The sequence below is a fragment of the Castanea sativa genome, chromosome 4 (assembly GCF_040712315.1).
Source record: "Castanea sativa cultivar Marrone di Chiusa Pesio chromosome 4, ASM4071231v1".
In the NCBI taxonomy this organism is placed as follows: Eukaryota; Viridiplantae; Streptophyta; class Magnoliopsida; order Fagales; family Fagaceae; genus Castanea; species Castanea sativa.
The window spans coordinates 20488286-20510045 of record NC_134016.1 but is presented as its reverse complement, the minus strand read 5'-3'; the positions used below and the strand labels follow the sequence as shown (position 1 = coordinate 20510045).

At 37.0% G+C, this 21760-nt stretch overlaps 1 protein-coding gene across 3 annotated transcripts; it reads right to left on the bottom strand.

Moving 5' to 3' along the window:
* Positions 1 to 1035: 1035 nt before the first annotated feature.
* LOC142630425 (uncharacterized) lies at positions 1036 to 21099 on the bottom strand. Of its 3 annotated transcripts, XR_012843309.1 has the most exons (6): positions 19624 to 20610; positions 19462 to 19549; positions 18017 to 18133; positions 9194 to 9321; positions 4372 to 4422; positions 1036 to 1520 (listed from the first exon to the last, which is right to left on the bottom strand). XR_012843309.1 is itself a non-coding variant. In XM_075804418.1 (5 exons), exons 2-5 carry the CDS (start codon positions 20235 to 20237, stop codon positions 9271 to 9273), a joined length of 870 nt encoding a protein of 289 aa, XP_075660533.1. In that variant the 5' UTR covers positions 20238 to 20281; positions 20599 to 21099; the 3' UTR covers positions 9041 to 9270. The 3 variants fall into 3 exon arrangements, 2 of the variants coding, with proteins under 2 accessions (XP_075660533.1, XP_075660534.1); XM_075804418.1 differs by lacking the exons at positions 1036 to 1520; positions 4372 to 4422 and having other exon boundaries at positions 9041 to 9321; positions 19624 to 20281; positions 20599 to 21099; XM_075804419.1 differs by lacking the exons at positions 1036 to 1520; positions 4372 to 4422; positions 9194 to 9321 and adding an exon at positions 9409 to 10068.
* Between the last annotated feature and the right edge of the window lie 661 nt (positions 21100 to 21760).

Here is a 21760-nt window from a genome sequence, read left to right as displayed (position 1 = left end):
TATGATCATTTTTTTTAAGTAGCTCTCTAGCTAGAACATATTGTACCCTTCCTTTCAAAGTCCACGAATTTCTCATTATTTTGAGCCTTGGCATACAAGGAGGCCCAATATTAGAGAATTTCATATTAACTTTATAGGATGTTGGATGTTAAGTCCATAGCATATTTGTTACCTTAGGCCTAAGTCTTATGAACCTTTCAAGTTAAGATATACCTTTGGACTTTAGGATAAGTCTCTTACATATGAGACTTCTTTTCTTTTCATCCCACTATCTTAGGGTATGACATAACTTTTGGGTCATCCTTAAAATTTTTACATATTTTATTTGTCCTTTAGAATTAGGTGGACACAATATATATAGTTGAACAAACAAGAGATATAAAAGTGTACCCCCTTATTGATAGGATCTAAGATTTCTCTAAGTGTGGGTAGGCTCTCTAAAGCTAAAAGGATAGATCAATAAGTCACTCACAACTAGGTGGGTCGTGATTCCAACCTTAGGCTTAAATGATCGCAATAGATTGGTGGCAAACCGTTAACGTACTTAAAGCTCATTATAGGCAATGGCATAGATTGTGAGTTGGTGGTGTTGATGCCTCGTGGCGAATCAACTACCCATCACGGTGATGCTTGCATGCTTCTCTTTGGAGAATATGCACGTGTATATGAAGCTCGGAGCTCGAGTGCTATGAAGGAAGGTTGTACCTTGGTTATGTGAAATATGAGTCAATTTTAAAGAAATTACCAAGGGTAAATAAAGTCGCCACCAATCATTGAGTTTTTCTTAGATGTGATTGATCACCAAACTCTATTTGATTTTGTTACCGATCCTAAGCTAAGAAAAATTTCATTTTTCCTAATCTAACACGGATAGGTATAAAATCTTGATTCTTGAGTTCGAAAGTCTAGTTACGTGTGGAGAAGGTGTTAGGCACCCCACAACATTTGTCCATAGACAGTCCTTTGTTTTGGTAAAATTATAATTTAAGGACATTGGCAGTTGAAAACGAGCTATTGGCATTAGCTTTTGGGGCTTTAAGTGAATTGGGTTTTGAGGTTTGGTTTCGGAAAGGGTGTGGCCCCAATTGATACTTTCCTAGTGCATTTGGAATCATTGCCAAATTTTCACGGCGAAAATCTGGCAACATTTTGCCTTATTTTTTAGGCGAAAATTCGGCAACTTCGCCTAAGGTGCATCATAGCACACAAAACACTATTTTCACCAAGCTTTCGCCATGACAATATGTCAATGTGGATGCCCCATTTTCACTATGACATCCAGCAGAGTTTCGCGCAGGGTTTCATGCCTGTGTATACAACGTGTGCCAACATGCTTATGCTAGGATGAGCTGGAGCCCCACAAAGCATTAAGCATATTGATACGTGTTGCATACATAGGGAGACTAGTCCTTCTAATCTACTGAACATTTCCCTTTATGGGCTTGCGTCTTCTTGCTTGCATCCTTGCCCTTTTTGCTTGTGCCTAGGAGGTCGCACCCTTGCTCCAAATGTCCATACTCCTATTGTGTACATGCAAAGACAAAGGAAACAAGCTAGTAGACAAGCAAGAAAAAACTAGAAGGAAAGCACGCTAAAGGAAAAATTATCAAAGAGAACCAAACAGGGGCAAACAAACATGTCATCAGAAAAAAGAGGGTGTCCTAGGAGGAAAAATGTACGTTTGGATCGGGTGTTCATAGTTTCATGAAAGAGTATGGATGACACACAGACTCACGTATGAACATGTAGATAAGTGTGCAAAAATGCAAAGAAGCAAAAAAAGCCAAACAGGTAGCACAAAGCAAGCAAGGCAAGCATAACATTGCATGGAGCAGAGAAAGGGTATCCATCAAGCAAACCAACACCATGGAGGTGTATCTCATAAGCAGTTACTTCCAAACAAACCACGAAAGGGACAAATGCAACCACATAAGCAAGTGGCCCCAAAGATTGACAAGCACAGGCCCACGAAGGGCAAAAAGCATGACAAAGCCTAGATCTAGACAGAAAAATAAGGAAATAAAGCATAGAAGCAAGCAAACATAGGCATGTATAAAGGAAAAGATCCAAACCCTTTTGATATAGGCCTAGGTGTATGGATGTTGGCCTAAACCACAAGATCTAGATCTATACCCTACCTAAAGGGCCAAAACACAAAAAAAAAAAAAAAAAAAAAAGGTACATCGAGACAAAAAGGCTATAAAAGCACATGACACAACAACAATATAGATCTAGACACATGAACAAGGCACGGAGCACACAACAATATAGGTTTAAACATTAGCACGACAAAGAGTACATAAACAAGTAGATCTAAGCATAAGCAAGGTAAAAAGCACGTGAACAAGTAGATCTAAGCATAAGCATGTAAAATAACACCTAGGCATATGGATCTAAGCACAAACACAATATTTAGGCATATTCTAGCCTAAGAAGGCTAGGCCAACAACATCAAAGTGGTAAAACAAGGCAAAAGGCAAGGAGACATGCTAAAAATGCATGTTTGAAGGTCTTCCTGGACTCCGATTGAGCTGATCTTGATGTCCTTGTAAATCTCTGGATGTCTAGTTTCTAGAACACTAAATAAATTGAAAATTCTATGGTTGGATCAAAAGTTATGACCTTAAGAAGTGAGCTGATGTGCTTTGTACGATTTTCAAGATATCTCAACCGTTTTAACTCCGATTTCGACCCATGAAAAGTCAATGGAAAAAGAATTTAATAATCTTCACAATGACGCTGGTCTCAACCCGTTTCGATAGTCGAATCAAAATTAAGATTTTTAGGGCCCTAGAGAGTCAACCTTAGGTCAAACTTGGTCAAACATGGCTAAAGTTGATGAAAATCACCAAGTAGCTCGGGTTTGATGTAGGAGTATAAAAAATGTTGTTTTGGGATGATTTTGACCAGTTTTGACTTTTGGTCAACCTAGGGTTAATTAGGGGCATTTTGGTCAATTTGACCTGAAATGGCACTTTGAGTGCTCCAATGCCTGAATGGGTTACGCCACATCAATCCAAATGTTTCTACGGTCCCATGGAAAAAATTAATATTTTTGAGATTTTTGGGGTCAAGCACGCAAATTGAGGTTAGACAAAATACGATATTTGCAGGTGGGATGAACTCCAGAAGATCTTGGCCCAAATGGAGCCTCTACCTTCCCACTCATCACCAATCGGGATGAAAGGGATAAAAAGAAACAAGTGAAGTGTGTGCAAACAAATATTGAATAAGCCTTTATTAAGATTAAGAAATAAGACACATTGAAATCAAACTCTCTATGCCCCATGGAGTCGCCACTGTGGGCGCAACAAGGGGAGTACGCCTCGACCGAGTGGACCGGGGCAGAGAAGGAAAATGGAGTCGTCACCTAGATTAGGTCTAGGAACCATAAATATAGTGTCCTTTGTGGAATGACTGATCTGCTACCAAAGTACGTGTCCGGAATTTAGATATGAGGATGGAAAGGTGTTAGGTACCCAACTCCACCTGACCCGTGGGTTGGCTTCCACTCATTGTGTCGTACGTCTTAATCTTATTAAAGGCATACTCAATACTTGCATTCTAGACTCTCTCACACACACACTAGCATACATCTAGAAAACAACATAGCATCATATCAACTCCAAACCCTAGCATACATCTATCATGCATTACGTTATACATATCCAAGGTAGAAACATAGACATGACAACAATCAAATAAGCACATTATCATATCTAAGGCATGGCATATAAACTTGCATTTTCAATTCATCAAAACTCACATCATATTCATCAAGACAAGACAAGATCACATCCACAAACAAATGCATGTCTTACCTCACTACATCACAACCCCTATGCATCAATGCATGGATATGTTATATGCATGTCCATGACAAAACAAAAAGATTAAACCCAAAACTAGCATACAAAGAACAATAAAAGCAACAAACATGGAGGCAAAGACTCATAAACACAAAACAAGACAGGGCAGAGGCATATTATATAAATAAAATAAAGAAACAGAAGGAAAAAGGGTTCAAATTAGGGTTTTTTGTGCATGAGTATGAGTGCGCATACATAAGGCCTACGTGCACAACCTAATTGTATGCGTACGCATATTTTGAGTATGCGTGCACATGCAGAAAGCAGGCATACACATACACGCCCTAAACCCTGACTCAGAAATAAGAACACAACAAAACAGAATCTTAAAACTAACAACCTAACATGCTTCAAAATAAATAGAAAAGTTACGTAAACCTAAGCTAAACAAACATATTAAACATAAAGTTAAAACATAAATAAATAAAAAGAAACAAGAAAAAACTAGGAAATGAAGATCAAAACAAGGAAAAGAAAAAGAGAAAGAACTAGAACATTATACCTCAAAACATAAAGCTCCTTAGCTTGATTTTGACCGTTCCCCTTAGTCAATCTATTCACAATCAAATAAAAAAGTTATTAGCAAACTTGAAACTTGAAAATCAAGACCTGAAAAGATCTCAATCAGAAAAATATTGACTTGAGGATGTTTTGTGAAAAACTCTCTCTTTGATTTACTGTCTCTAAAATCTTGTGTTTTCCTTTAGGATTTTCTATGTGCTGAAAATGTACCATGTATGGCTTTTTATAGTCAGAAAATAGGGGTTTGGAACGGCTCCCAGATGATGTGGGATTCGTTCCAAAACCAATCTTTAATGCACAAAAACTTGTCTTTCATAGTTTATGAAACACTACCATGTGTATGCATGCCCGTGTATGTATATGCATACATAAAGCACACGCATACAAAGCTTGAGCATGCGTGCAAATACACGTGTATGCGTACGCATGCCTTAGGGTTTCTATGACTTTCTTTTCTAAAAATAGCTTATTTACTTCAAAAAAGAGTTAAATTTGTCCGAAAACACTTTCCTCAAGTCAATTTCAATCTAATCGGACCCTAAACCAACCCTAGGCTTTAGAATTCCAACATCATTGTAGCTAAAAAGCTACATCTACACCTCCCAAACCTCAAAACCAAGGTAGATGGACCAAGGAGGAGGAGGAGATGGAAGCAACAACACTACCTCTTCATGTATAAAAGATAAGAGAATCAAGCGTTTATTTGTGTGTTTGGGAGAGTATTTAGGAGGAGAGAGAGAGAGAGAGAAATACTCTAGAAAATTGCTTTGAGTGCCCAAAAATCTTCTTTTTTTTTCAACTCTCAAAGCTGGGCGTGTTTATATTTTTAATCTAACGTCAGCAATCTTGTCATTTTCCTCCATCTTTTTGGTTTTTACTTTGATCAATAATCTAAAGGTCTTCCCCTGCTTTGATTGATCTAAACTTGGTACCACTAGAAAGGTATGGAAGTCTAGTTTCCAAATCACTTGAATTTTTCAAAAATCAACAATCAGATCAAAAGGTATAACCTCAGTAAGCGAGCTGACTCAGCACGATTTACAAGATATCTCAACCATTTTAAGTTTAATTTAGACCCAAAGTAGTCATTGAAAAGCAAATTCAATATTCTTTGCCATGGCATCGGTTTCAACCCGTTCTAATGGTCAGATCAAAATTAGAGTTTCGGTCGCTATTGGGAGTTAACTTCAGGTCAAACTTGGGTAAAGTTGATAAAAAGCTCCAATAAGCTTGGATTTGACATAGACTCATGAAAAATGTTGTTTTAGTGTGGTTTTGACCAATTTTGACCTTCAGTCACAACTAGGTTGACCAGCAGCATTTTGATCATTTTGACCTAAAATTGCACTTTCGGTGCTCTGATGCACGAACAGGTTGAACCATGATGACCTAAATGTTTCCATGGTCCCCCAGTGAGAAAATAATATATTTGGAATTTTTAGGGTTCAGTACGCAAATCAATGACGAACAAAATAGAGTATCCACATAAAGGGGTTAAAAAATTTTACCCTACAAAAACTCTATCAAAATCCCCTTAGAATATCTAAACCAAGAGTTTTAGGCCAGAAGGGTAGAAAGAGGGTGAGGACTAGTTTGATTTTCAGCCATCCTTTGTTAGAAAATAATCTCTTGCTTACTCGTTTTCAAACTTCTAGTTGGTTCAAGCAAGCACACCTCTTTAGGGTCATTCAGCCAACCCTAATCAAATCGTTCGACCCATCCTCCCACACACACACTAGCAGTAGTTGATTTTCCGCGGAGGGGCCGGTCAAAAATAACATCACTGTCAGGGGCCGGTCAAAAATAACATCACTGTCAGTCTACATGGAGCAATCGCCCAAGTTGTTGCTTAGGGAGGGTCTAGGAAGATGTGTAGGTTGTATAAGGCCATCTATGGTTTTAAGAAATCTCTCAAAGTTTGGTTCAGCAAATTTAGTGAAGCAATGCTAAAGTTTGGGTTGCGACATAGCCAATCTGATCACTCTGTGTTTTTTCATACTTTTGCAAGAGGAAATATTTTGTTGATAGTGTATGTTAATGATAGTATAATCCTGGTGATGACAAGAAGGGTATTGATGATTTGAAGAGATACCTTCAAAACTTCTTATGAACTAAGGATCTAGGAACACATCATTATTTTTTGGGTATTGAGGTAGCACGATCTAAAGAAGACATTAGCTTAACACAAAGAAAATATGTCCTGTATATTTTTAAAGAAATAGACTTGTTAAGATTGAAACCAATTGTGACCCCTATGGATCCTAATGTTAAGTTGTATGAAGATTAGGGGGAGTTGTTATCTAATCTTGAGAGATATCATTGTTTGGTTGGTAAGTCAAACTATCTTACAATTACTCTCCCAGGTAATATCATTCGCAATTAGTGTTGCGAGCTAGTTCATGAAAGCTCCTTGCCTTTCGCATTAGGAGGCAGTTATTTGGATGGAGAGGTATCTCAAAGCACATCCAGGCCATGTTCTTTTGTATAAAGCTAAGGTCACCTACAAGTGGAAGCCTTTACAGATGCAGATAGGGCATGATCACCTTCAAATAGAAAATCCTCTACGTATTGCACCTTTCTAAAGGAAACTTGATTACTTAGAAAAGTAAGAAACAAACTATTGTAACCAAATCTAGTTCAGAGGTAGAGAATAGAGTCATGCCACATACATCATGCAAGTTTATATCGATTAAGCATTTATTTGAGGAATTAAAATTCATTGTGAAGGTGCCTATGGCTATGCATTGTGATAATCAAGCAACAATTCCCATTGCTCCCAATACAGTGTTCCATGAGCGAAGTAAGCATATAGAAGTAAATTGTCACATTATTCTACAAAAAGTAGAAGATGGCGTAATTGCTATTCCATATGTGTCAACAAGAGTTCAAATTGGTGATATGTTTACCAAAACTTTATATAAAATTCATTTAGATTTAATACGTAACAAGCTAGGATTGTATGATATATACTCTCCAGCTTGAGGGTGAGTGTTACTTATGGATTACTACAATGTCAAGGTCAAAATTGGTATTTTGTACTGTACCCATATACATATATATATATATATATATATATATATATATATATATATATATATATGCATGTATTAATAAACTATACACTTTTACCCAGACAACAAAAAAGAAATTTGTTATTGGTTTGTGTGATGCAACCTTCTCCAAGGTAAGATGTCAAGGAACCTTTGGTGCGATGCCTAGAAATTTATCTTTTATTTCATTTCTACTATTCACAGCACAAGAATAACCACCCAAACATATTTACTCCTTTGTTTCAGACCCTAACCCTACAATTCATTTTCTCCTTTGAAAACCCTATAATCCCCTATTATTTTCTAGACTACTCCCTATCAAAACCTAACCCTATTTCCTCAAAATTGAAGCTATACTAGATCCATAGCAAGAATTCTAAATCTAATTTTGTTTCTTCCCCCTTGTCCTATGTCACATCTTCTCCACCATTCTTACAAGGTAATGAGGTTTCATTTAAACTAAACCTAATCGGTCTTGAACCCACGATCTCTCCTTCCACGCTATCTTACAAGGGAAGGACAAGTCACTTAACTTAAGGCTCATTACAATTTCCATTAATAGTATACTTGCATTTTGGACGTCTCAAGAGTTTTTGAGATTTGATTAGTTTAATAGAAGCCATTTGCTGTCATTGTTACTTATATTGGAAAGAACAATATAGTTGAACTTTTATTGGAGGTTTCCATCGCTTGTTGCCCTTAATAGCTTCACTACTACAAATTTTTCCATCCCAAATCACATGAGTAAATAGTTAGGCTACTCAACGCAAATACAGGGGTGAGGGGAATACAGAGAGAAAATGCAAACCAAATAGGAAAATAGATACAGGTATCAAAGTTGCACCATGGGAGGCCAAAAATAAGAGCATGTATGTTATTATGCAGAAACAAGTGAAAATTACTAAAATTGTGAACAAAATTTATTGGTATGTGTCCTGTGATTTATGGAAAAGTATTAAAAAAATATATAAATTGGCTTTGCAAACAACTATTTTAATTTTGCTTTATGGATTTCAACATCTTCGACTGGCAAGAATGATGGGTAGAGCTAGATGTTGCTTACGGTAGGCCATGATCCCTCAAAAAATATACAAACTAGTTGCATCCTACTTTGAATTTTAAGTCCAAACAAATCATGAAGTCCCTAGGACCTCTAGACAACATACCACTAAGCTAAGCCACCATCCACCACATTTTGTTTTTTGAAGGGTTTTGGGGGGGAATTGCTACTATAGTAACTCAACAAGAGAATGAAGAAGCAGTCTCAACACAACTCAATTGCAATTATTATCCGGAATGGTTGAGGTCAGTTACATGAGTACTTTTCCCAACTAATTGGAGCCCACTACAAGAATAATTCACCACTTAACCTATCAAAAAATAAAAAATAAAAGAATACTTCAACTCTTGGGAATATGTACACTCATAATTTTGCTTGCATCTTTGATAACGATATCCTTCCTCACTACTGCTTAAATTATATATTGCCTCCCTATATTCATTTTTGCTTCTTCAATCTCAATTAAATCACTCTTCTGCACTCATACATCTATAGGTCATCTTCACCACAAAACATGTTGGGAAACAAATGCAGCAAAATAAAACAGGAAAGAATTACATGTATCTTATTCCTTTAACCGATTGTGAAATAGAGCACTACAGAATTTCATAGTGCTTCAAATAGAAAATAGGTATGCGTGAAATCATATTTTGGCAAAAACGTTAAAGAGTATTAAAGCTATAAGCTTTCACCTGGAAATAGCACATTGCCTCGCTTATTTTTGTATATTGTAATTGATTCAAATGTAAATTCAATCACATTGCAAATCTCAAGACATATTAGCAGCAGCAAGTTTCTCCTGAAGCTTTGCAATCCGAGCCTGCATTAGCATAGAATGATCCGAAAATATAAGTGTGACAAAAAGAAAACAAAGGTTGTCACATGGTAACTCCTTGAAACAAATGAATACAAAAACAACCCATGCCCATAACCAATTAAATCTTTGACCTCAGAGGTGATGCTATATCAAGAAAAGACAAAGCAAACGAAAAAAAGCATTACACGAAAATTACAAATAAACTCTACCATCACAATGTAACAACAAGAGCAAAATTCTGCACTAATATTAGTTCATCAAAAGAACATTAAGAAAACACACACACACATAAGTACAAAAGTTCGTGGGTTCTTTGAATGTTCTTGATCTTCAAAGATTTGTGGTGAAAGTTCTTTGAAGCTTCAGAGCTTGAATCCGATGAAGTTTCGATGGATCAAAGTCTTTGAAGTTTCTGAAGGCTTTAAAGCTTGATTCAAGTAAAACTTTGAGACTTGTAAGAATGATTTAAATGAATGTTCTTTGTTTTCGAAGATTTGTAATGGAAGTTCTCTGGGGCTTTAGAGGCATGGATCCGTAGAGCTTCACTAATTTGTAGTTTCTTGATGTTTATGGAGGCTTTTGAGCTTGATTCCAATGAGCTTTAAGAACTAGAAGGATGACTTGAATGCTTTTGCTTCAAATGTTCTTCGTATTCGAAGGTTGAAGTTCTTCATGTTCTTTGAGGCTTTGGAGCTTAATTCCAACAGAACTTCAAGACTTCTGAATGTTTCTGACTCCCCCCCTGCAAGACTGAGAAGGGTCTCTATTTATAAGAGTCTTAAATAGATTTGAAGGCACGTGATTGGTTCATATTAGTGACACGTGTCATGATTTGAATGGAGGGACTTTATGTCTTGTTCTCCAAGGGACACATGGCATGATATGATTAGTCAAAGTATTTTAATTTAAAAGAACACATGGCAATATTTGATTTGACCGCATATGTCATTTAAATTAATACGTGCTAATATTTAATTGGTTCCTAGGTATTTTGTAATTTTTATTCTTTGACACTTGGAATATTGTCATTGGCCTCTACATAATGACAGTAGAACCCATTAAGTAGCACATGGCATCTTGTAATTGGTTGCAAAATTTCTACTTCTACAACCACCCAAAGAGATACAGAACCTTAACTCACCACCCAAGGATCTAGCAATGGGATAAGAGTTTACAAGATCTAGCTGTGGATGTTAAAGACTTTAGGCCTATTAGTTTGGTGGGAGGGTTGTACAAGATCATTGCTAAGGTGTTAGCCAATCGTATGCGAAGGGTGGTTCACAGTATTATTTCAGAATCTCAGAACGCCTTCTTGAAAGGTCGCCAGATTTTGGATTCTGTCCTTATTGCTTCTGAGTGTTTAGACAGTAGATTGAAGGCAAGGGTTCCGGGGGTATTGTGCAAGCTGGATATCGAGAAAGCTTACGACCATGTGAATTGGGAGTTTCTCTTGTTTTTGTTGCAGCAGTGTGGTTTTTCCAACAAGTGGAGAAGGTGGATCAGGTGTTGTATATCAACTGTTAAATTCTCCATTTTGATCAATGGTAGCCCTTTTGACTTTTTTGGGAGTTCTAGAGGTCTGAGGCAAGGTGATCCGCTTTCCCCTTTTCTCTTTAATCTTGTCATGGAGGCGTTGGGCCGTATGTTGGGTGCTGCTACGGCGGCAGGACAGTTTTCGGGCTTCTCAGTGGGGAATGCAAATGGTTCCTTGATGACGGTGTCTCATTTGTTGTTTGCGGACGATACTCTTATTTTCTGTGATGCTGATAGCAGTCATATAACAGCTTTGCGTGGGATTCTTTCTAGATTTGAGGAGGTGTCAGGGCTAAAAATTAATCTAGGTAAGTCTGAGTTGGTTCCAGTTGGAGATGTGCCTAATTTGCATGAGCTAGTGGAGATTTTGGGTTGTAGAGAGTCTGCTCTTCCGCTAAAATATTTAGGTCTTCCGTTGGGTGCTACCTTTAGAGATAAGACAATTTGGAATCCTATTTTGGAGAAGATGGAGCGAAGGCTAGCTGGATGGAAGAGATTGTATTTATCTAAGGGGGGCAAGGTTACCCTAATTAAGAGTACTCTCTCTAGCTTGCCTACTTATTTTCTTTCTCTCCTTCCTATCCCAGTTAAGGTGGCCAAGCGGATGGAGGAATTACAAAGAAATTTTCTTTGGAATGGTATTGGTGACGATCGTAAACTTCATTTAGTGAATTGGTCGAAGGTCTGTAGGCCAGTGAAGAATGGAGGGCTAGGCATTCGGTGCTTGAGAAGGTTTAATTCTGCCCTTCTAGCCAAATGGTTGTGGCGTTATGGTGAGGAGAATGATGCCCTTTGGAGAAGGGTCATTGGGGCGAAGTATGGGAATGATTGGGGTGGTTGGGTTACAAAATTTGTGTCTGGGGCTTATGGTGTTTGTTTGTGGAAGTCCATTAGAAGTGGTTGGCTGAATTTTTCCAAGTTCCTTCGGTATGATGTGGGTGATGGTACTCGTGTGAAGTTTTGGGTTGATGTGTGGTGTGGGGATAGTCCTCTTAAGGAGGCGTTTCCAGATTTATACAATATTAGTAGGACAAGGGTTGCTTCGGTCTCTGAGGTTATGTGCTATGCAAATGGGAGAATTTTTTGGAACCTACAAAGGTGCGGGGTGTAGGTTCTGCCAAGCTTTGTTGGCAGCTAGCCAGCAGGCGTGGTTTTGTGGTGAGTGGGTATTATCACTCCCTTCCCCCCCCCCCCCCACTGCCACTCCCTTCCCTTGGAAAATGATATGGCAATCGAAGGTTCCCCCCCAGGTTGCTTTTTTCTCTTGGACTGTTGCTCTAGGCAAGATTCTTACTATTGATAATCTTCGGAAAAGGCACTTTGTTGTTCTTGAGTGGTGTTATATGTGTAAAAGGTGTGGGGAATCTGTTGATCATCTCCTCCTTCACTGTCCTATAGCTTATGCGATGTGGAGTATGGTATTTTGCTTGTTTGGTATTTGTTGGGTGATACCGCTAAGGGTAGTGGATCTATTGGATTGTTGGGCTTGCAATTTCAGGCATCATCACAATATAGTGATTTGGAGGATGGTGCCGCACTGTTTGATGTGGTGTATCTGGTGGGAACGGAATTCTAGAACCTTTGAGGGTCGCGATCGGTCCATTCTTGAGTTTAAGTCTTTTTTCTTTTTTACTCTTCTGGAATGGTGTTTAGTTTTACCATCTTTTTTTTGTCTTTCTCTTCCTGTTTTGCTTGATCATTGTAATTTGGTTTCTTGATGTTTTTGCCTCTTTAGTACATTTCCTATGTACGGGGCTGTGTTCTTCTCTAATATATTTTTTTCGTTACTTATCCAAAAAATAAAAATAATATTCATCTTCTGAAGCACAAAGGATATATAATTTGAAAATACACTATGCATTTATTTAATTCAGCCAAAATGCTTATATAGACCTTAGAACAACCCTCTCAACATAGTAGAACAAAAATAGTAATTAAAACATTAAATCTGCCAAATCAAAGTTAGACTTGACTCTTGGGAACTAGAAACACAATAAAAGACTTGTTTGCCTAGGAGACTGAGAACATAAAGTCTAAAAACTTCCCCAGAAATTACTAATTAAAGACTATTTGACTTCCCTAGAAACGATAACTTAATAATGATATTTTTAGAGGGAAAAAACGTTCAAAATAATGGGTTGCACTTTCGGACTTCAAGAAAAACATCTAGGCCAAACTTAGCATCAAATTAGGTTTGCTAGAACTTGGGACACTCTGGTGTCAGACTCCCCTTGTTGGAAAGGCCTTGCCCCCAAGTCCACTTGGTCTTTTTGATTTCATAGTAGGAAGAAAGATCGGAAACATTGAAGGTTGTTGAAACACCATAATCTCCTAGTTGCTCATTCTTGTAAGCATTCTCACCGATCCGTTGTTGCACCTTACAAGGTCCATTAGCTCGAGGCTCCAACTTAGAAGATCTTTTGGAGGGAAATATTTCCATCCTAAGATGAATCCAAACCCAAGTCACCTTACTTGAAAGCTGTTGTTTTCCGGTGCTTATTTGTTTGCTTGCAATACTTCTCATTTTGCTTCCCAATCTTATTTTAGACTTGTTCGTGCAATTTCTTGATTTTCTTAGCCCTTTCTTTAGAATCACCACTAAAATTCTTAGTGACAGAAGGTGGTGTCAATTCAAGTGGTCCAGTCGGATTAAGACCATAACAACTTCAAAAAGGCTATGACCTGTAGCTTGGCTAGTGGATCAAATATAAGCAAACTCAGGTTAGGCCAAAAGAAGATCTCACTGTCTAATGTTCTTTACCACAAAGCTTCTCAAAAGATTTCCCAAACTTCAATTCACAACTTCAGATTGGCCACCCATTTGTGGATGATAAGAAGAGTCCAAGCTTCCTCCAAATAGTACGCCAAAATGACTTACAAACTTCAAATCACGATCTGAAGTGATAGTGTTTGGATCACCATGAAGCTTGACTCTCTTTGAAATACAAATCAACAATAGAAGATGCACCTGTGGTCTTGTTACAAGGAATAAAATGAGCTATCTTTGAAAATCGATCAACCACCACCATAATAGAATCCTTGTTTCTTTGAGTTTGAGATAAACCCAAAATAAAGTCTATATTGATATCTTTCCATGGAGCCTTGGGAACAAGTAATGGAATGTACAACTAGGTGTTTTGACTATGGCTCTTAGCAATATGGTGGGTTTTGCAACTTCTCACAAGACACATAACATCATGAGCCAATTTGGGCCAATAGAAGTTTTCTTGTACAAGAGAGGTTTTGTCTCTCCCAAAGTGTCCAGCAAGACCTCCTCCATAAGCTTCTTGAATAACTGCCCTTCGCAAAGAACATTGAGGGATGCACAATTTGTTGCCTTTGAAAATAAAACCTTCTTGCTTCAAGAAATGATTAACAGTACCCTTAGAACAATATTTCCACACATTCATCAAAGTTTGGATCATCATTATACGACTCCTTAAGAACTTCAAAGCCTAATACTTGCACTTCCATGGTGTAGAATGCCTTCTACTTAATGCATCGGCCACTTGATTCAGTTTACCAGACTTGTGTTTGTTAGAGAAAGAATAGGATTGAAATTCAACCCACCTTGCATGTCAGCTATTAAGTTTCTGTTGGCTATTCAAATAGGAATAGGTATTACATTACATCATCTTGTATTCCTTGTAATACCTATTTCTATTCCTATGTAATTTCTGTTATAGTCTACCAAACGTGCCCTAAGATGTCATCAAAATATACAACAACAAAATGACCAACGAAAGGTTTAAAAATATGACTCATTAATCGCATAAAAAGTACTGGTAGCATTAAAGAGTCTGAATGGTATCACCATCCATTCATACAGCCCTTCTCTAGTTTTGAAAGTTGTTTTCCATTCATCACTTGGCCTCTTGAATTTGATAATAACCACTGTAAAGATCAATCTTGGAGAAAATCATAGCTCCTTTATGCTAGTTAAGAAGATCATCAAACTGCAGAATAGGAAAGCGATATCAAATGGTGATCTTGTTTACATCCCTACTATCATACTTTCTCTTACAAGACCCTTTGATATCAACTCTTCAACTTGCCTCTATAACTCTACATGCTCTTTCGGATTCATTCTATAAGATGGCTTATTAAGCAAACTAGAACCCAATACAAGGTCAATGCAATGTTGCATATCTCTCATAGGAAAAACATCACCAAATTTCTCAAGAAATGGTATCAACAAAGAAGGTATATCCACTAGATCTTTCTCTTCACTTACCACAATAGCAAACCCCTCACCACATTCTGTCAATGCTTTCTCCACCTCAAATCTAGTTATTAAATTGTTTCCCTCCCCATGAGAAGGTTTGGGAACATGAATTATCCTTAGATGAGCTAAAATTATTTTAACTCCATCCTTTTCAAAAGAGTAAGTATTTTTGAAACCATCATAACTAGTCTTCCTATCATATGGCCATGGTCTACCAAGTTATAAATGACATGCATCCATAGGTACAAAATCACAAGCTACTGCATTATTATAATTCTTGTCAATAGAAAACTGAATTAAGCATCTTTTATTTACCTTCACTTCACTGCCTTTGTGAAGCCACTTGAGTTTGTATGGTTAAAGATAATTTTCAGTTTTTAACTTCAACTTCTCCACTATGGTTGCTGCAACAACACTCTCAAAACTTCCCCCATCAATAATAACGTCACAAAATTTTCCATGAGAAGTGCATCTGGTACAGGATATATTGTTCCAAAGCCATTCATCTTTGGCATACGCTACCTTGAGACTCCTTTGAACAATAAGTAACTCTCCTTGATCAGTATAGATCACCTCCTCCTCAAAATCAGCATGTTCATGAACTACTAATGCTGACTCATCTTCATCCATTATTTCCACATCTTTGTCCACAAGAATAACAATCTTGCGATTTGGACAATCAGAAGCAATATGCCCAAGGCATTGACATTTAAAACATCTACAGCCTATACTATAGGCATTGGGACGATTAAACCTGATGCAAATTCATTCTTTGGCGATTGCTTCACAACGGCTGTCTTGGGTAGTGCAAAAGGCCTTAGAAGTGGAATCATTCCCTCAGTTAGAAATTCCCTTTCGATTATAAAATCAGAAGCTATTGCCACGCCCTTCCTTCAATTGCTTCTCCACTTTCATAGCTAGCTTGCAAGCATAATTGCAAGTCCAATAGGGTTGTAATTGAACCATATCACTGATTTTAGCACGTCACCCATCAAGATAGCGGGCTATCATTTGCTACTCTAGTTCTACAACATCACATAGAATCATAAGATGATCAAACTCCGCTACATACTCCACAGAAACTCTTTCTACTTGAAATTATGAAATTTCATAAAAGCATCTTCCTTGTAGTGGTCAAACAAGCATTTTCTCTTGAACTCTCTTTTCATCTTTTCCCATGCCCCAATACGATCTCTTCCTTCACATTGTCAATGCCTTTTGAGATGCTCTCACCAGATTGAAGCATGTTTCCTTAGCTTGATAGCAACAATCTTCACCTTGTGATTTTCTGGAACATCTTTGAAATCAAAGATTCACTCAACAGTGGTTAGCCAATCAATAAAATCATCAGGTTGCATCTTCCCTTCAAATTCTGGTATATCCACCTTCATATCATAACCTCGTTGTAAGTTTCTGACATAACGAGGATGGGGTGGAGTGCTCCCACTAGAAGAATGACAATAAGCACAGTGAAATGGATTCTCCTCTTCATCATCACTACAACTTCAAATTTTGAATTGTGATGCCTAGGACCACGTCCTTGATTCTCATAAATCTCTAAACACTCTTGGAGTTGTTGAAGTTATCTCCTTAAATCATCTATTTCAAAATCTTGATGAACTCTCTTAGGTACCTCGACATTATTAACACGTCAATGATGTCCAACCATTAAACCAAAGCTCCGATACCAATTGATACTAGATTTGTAACGGAAAAACCAAATTGATCTAATATGAGAATGATGGATTGAACTAAACACTAAATAATTAAAGGGGATAAATGGCTCACCACTCTATGGGATACATAAACACCACCCAAAGAGATACAAAACTCTAAATCGCCACCCAAGGAATCCACCAATTGAATAAGAGTTTAAAAGAAGAAATTCATCTTCTGAAGCACAAAGGCTATAAAATCTGAAAATACACTCTGCCTTTATTTAATTCAACCAAAAGGCTTATAGAGAGCTTAGAACAACCCCCTAAGTATAGGACAACGAAAATAGTAATTAAAACATTAAATTTGCAACACCAAAGTCAAACTTGACTCTTAGGAACTAGAAACACAATAAAATACTTGTCTGTCTAGAGGAATTAAAACATAAAGTCCGATAATTCCCTAGAAATTACTAATTAAAGACTATTTGACTTCCTTGAAAACAATAACTTATTAATGATATTTTTAGAAAGGAGAGTTCAAAATAATGGGCTGCACTTCTGGACTTCAAGAAAAACATCAGATTGGGCTTGCTAGAACTTGAAACACTTTGGTGTCACTTCTCGAATATTGAAAAAGAAAAATTCCATTGGCAATCCATTCATAGCTTGTGTCGCACACACTAGACTACAATTGTTAGGAGCAGGGCCAGTAATCAACATGTGAGTTGAACAATTGTCGTAAGTAGGATTTCCCCTCTTGCATATCAAAGTTGATAAATCCATTGGCTGGTAGTAAGCTTAATTATGCCTGAGACAGTGAAGTCTATATAAGGCATGTATTAGTGTTGGGTAGATAGAAGACTAAAAATGGCATGTCTTAATGTTTTTGGAAGTTAAATTTGGGCAGAGGCCTGTATTAGGTTTGGTGTTTTCAGATGTCAATGAAATTCAGTAAGTAGAGGCCTACAAAGGCATATATTAGTCTTGTCTAAAGGAAAGGAGATAATAAAAGAAAATGGCAGTTCGTTTGATGTGCAATGCATCTTTCTTTTGGGTGTGATGCTCAAGGACACTAGTTTGATGCTAGGTAGATTTTTCTTCTTCTATCTATTTCTCTCTGGTTCTCTGCTCCATTCCAGATCCTTTACTGCGATTATTCTTCCCTAACCACTAATATCCCAGCCCAAACACAAACAAACCTAATCTGTACACCCTAAACCAGCCCCAAGATTCTTAGTTACCGAGTGATGAATATGAGATCCTGTATCAGATAGAATGATACCTTGAATGATTTGGAACGACGAACCGAAGGATCTATACGCAAAGATGTTAAATATGAACTCTCAGCTGAATCAAACTGGTCCATAGCTAAGAAAGCATCACCCAGGCAGATATAAGCCTGCAAAACATAAATTAGTAATATAACCACAAAAAAAAAAAGGAAGAAAAAAATAATTATATATCAACATCTTGTTCACCTGTGCAATGCATAAATAAATAAGTTCAAAATATAAAAAGGCAATACTATTTCAGGATAGGTCCCAATTTTAATATGAGGGAACAGCATGGCAGAGAGCTATAGATTGATTTGTACTTGACAGCTTGTCAAATGGCAGAAATTTAGAAAAGACTGGTCTGGTTTTTAAGGTTTTATGGCGGGCATAATGCTTCTCATTAATGTATATTTAAAAAAATCACATAGAAGAAGCCTCATTGGCAGCTCCCTCAAATTCCGAATTCACAAAATATGACATATAACATGGATGACCATCGAACAAATTTTAGGAAGCTCATATTTGTAAATATTTGCACTTGTCTAATAGTTTGTAGACCACTAGTACAGTGATCGAAAACCAAAATATGCATGCTTGACACACAATCAAACGAGAGAGAGAGAGAGAGAGAGAGAGAGAGACATATGTACATAATGCATAGTAAATAGGCAAAAAGATTCACATCACCACCATTTGGAACAATTTATTTGTCTCATTCACAAATTATATATATTGTTGTAACTGACAACTGAATCTCTTTTTGATACACCGATAATTGGGGGTAAATGGATTTGAACCCTAAATGTCTCTATTAAATCTTACTCAGATGTCAACAAGTATTTGTGCACATCATTTCATCTTCAGCAAAATTTGCTTAAATATTGTAAGTTAAAATGGTAAAGCACAAAATTCAAACAAGAAGCACAGTAATTACAGCAACAAAGACTTACTATCCCCTGACTTATGAATGGATAGGCACATCCTATTAAACCATTCAGAAGTTGATTAAAATTTATAGGATTTATGTAAACAAGAGAGAGACAACAGGATCTGCCCCATTGGACCAGAACTCAATGAAAATTAATTTTCTAACAAAACTATTGATAAATAAATAAATCTTTATCCAGGAGATTCAGTTCAAAAAGAATGATACAATATTCTGTTGGCAATCATCAACATGCGTGAACCCATTCCTTCTCAAGGTAGAATGGCTACAATTTGTATGTATTATTTATTTTAGATTGGGAGCTTTAAATATGCCAGCTACCAGAAAGCATGGAATTCATTTCATTGTATCAAACACCTTGACCTTGACCTTGTCATAAAATGGAAGTTAACTGATTCCAAGAATCTCACAACTTGTTATTAATTAATTTGGTAATTTCACGAATTATGAAAAGGAATCCGCAGTGCCAATTTGTTAGAAATAATAATAATAATAATAATAAGGTACCTGAGGATAGTGAGGAGCAAAATTCAAAGCTTCTCTGGCATCTTCAAGAGCCCCTGAATAATTTCCCAACGCTAACCTTGCACGAGACCTGAAAAGTAATAATAATATATTAGATAGCACCAAATGGTTTTAAATTCAATCAGACGAGGAGGGTAAAAGTACCTGTCCAAATACAAAATATGGATAGCTCCAAATGGTTTTAAATTGATGGCCTGTGAGAGCAGGAGGTCTGCCTGGGAGAAATTAGCCTGTGAGAACTCATTCTGGGCACTCTTGCTCAGTGCTAAAGCTTCCAGGCTCAGCCTGACCACCGATGAATCATCATCTCCACCGCATAATAATAATTGGACCATGATGTGGGCAGCTCGAGCAGGTGTACCACAGTGTCCGATTATAACTGGATTGGGTAGAGCCACTAGGTTAGGGCCTGAGCCACAACGGCCCAAGCAGCCACAGGACTTGACGGTCAGGTTTGGAGGAGCAAGAGCCAAGAGTGTTTCTAAGGTTTCCAGGGAGCCTTGCCTGCGACATGTCCGGTTCGTGCAAACCCTTATTTCTGAGATTTCTCCCTCTCTCTCTTTCCTTTCTGCCTTAATCATACTCCTCATTCCTCTCTTTTTTGATACTCCATTTCCGTTTGCCTTGCCATTCCTCATCCACCACCTCCGTGACCATAATAACGATGACGATGATGATTCTTTAATAATAAGTAATGGACTTCGTCTTCCTGCTTCACAGATATTACAAATTGACCTCACCCTAACACTTCCCTCCATTATATTTGCTGTTTCCTTCTCGCTTCGCCTACTCTCTGCTCTATCTGTTAAGCTTTTTGATATCACTCAGAATTTTTATTTTATATTATAATATATATATATATATATATATATAAAATATATCATGTCATATCTAATCATACACGGTATATAATATCAGAAATGGATAGAAAGTAAATTCCTACAATTAACGGGTGTTGCCATATAGGAAAAGTGTATCTAAAATTCAGGCACATATATAGTTTAATTTTTAAAAAATCGTACAGTGCATCGTTTTGAGAGGCTTCCTATCATAGTATTAAAACAGTCTGATGGTCTCTGAGTGTAAATACAACACTAACGGCTTAAATGGGTAAATTACATTAAAAAAGCTTGCCCTTATACGGAGAAAGAGAGAGAACAAAGTTGTTTGTTGGACCCCAAGAGAGAGACAAAGATCCAAGGCAGGCCATTGTCTATTCCCTGGTCAAAGCAAGCACAGAAAGAAGCTGTTAGGTCATGTATCAACCACCCAAATCGACGGAACCACACCGGTAAATTTTTTCTTTTTCCATTTTTCAGATTTGGTAATGAAATGTTACTTCTAATTGATTTTTTTTTTTTTGTGGGTAGGTTTAGATTTGATTCGTTTTTGTTTTGGGTTTTGGGGTTTTCTATCAAAATGTTTGAAGATATTTTCTTTTGTTTTTTTCTTTTTTATTGTTTAGGAATTTGGATTCATAACCTTTTTCCTCTCTATTTGTTAAAATCAGTGAAACTCCTCATGGTTTAAAACAAAAATACCTTTAAATTGAAAGAGACCGAAAGTCTGATAAACAGAGAGAGAGAGAGAGAGAGAGAAGGAGTCGATTAGGCGCAGAGAGTTAGGGGAGAGAAAAATTTGAGAAATCAAACATAAATTTATGCCACATTTACGTTTTTTTTTTTTAGAAAAAAAAACTGGTAAAATTGTGCCTTTTCCCTAAAGCCATTCAAGTAATCGTGTACAACGTTTGGTTTTTGGGTAATTAACGTTGCTTTTCCCTTACTGCTTATAAATACCATCCCTTAACCAGTCTAGAAAAGTCTTCACAAACAGGTTCATTTTGCAAACCACGCACCTGTGTCTTTCAAAAAAATCATTGATAATCCCAAGGCCAATTGACTATGCTAACAACAGACACAATGTTTTGTCCACTAGGCAGTTACAAATTTTTCCCGTTACATATTTGTAATAGCCGGAAAAAAAAAATATATATATATATAATAAAAAGGAATTAAAAGGAGGGGTATTTAAGTAAATTTGTTTATGGGGTCAATTGTTATAATTAAAATTACTAAGGGGTTTTTAGAAAATAAGGCTGAAACCCTAGTTTTATATAGTCTAATTTAAGTCAGCATACACTGACAGATGTTTTGAGGGAGGAGACTAGCCAAAATGCTGAAGTAGAGAAGGTTTGACTACACAATTGAGATAAGAGCCTAAGAATCTCTCTCTTGTTAAATCTAAGCTTATTTGGAATCAGAGTTTTTTTTTTTTTATG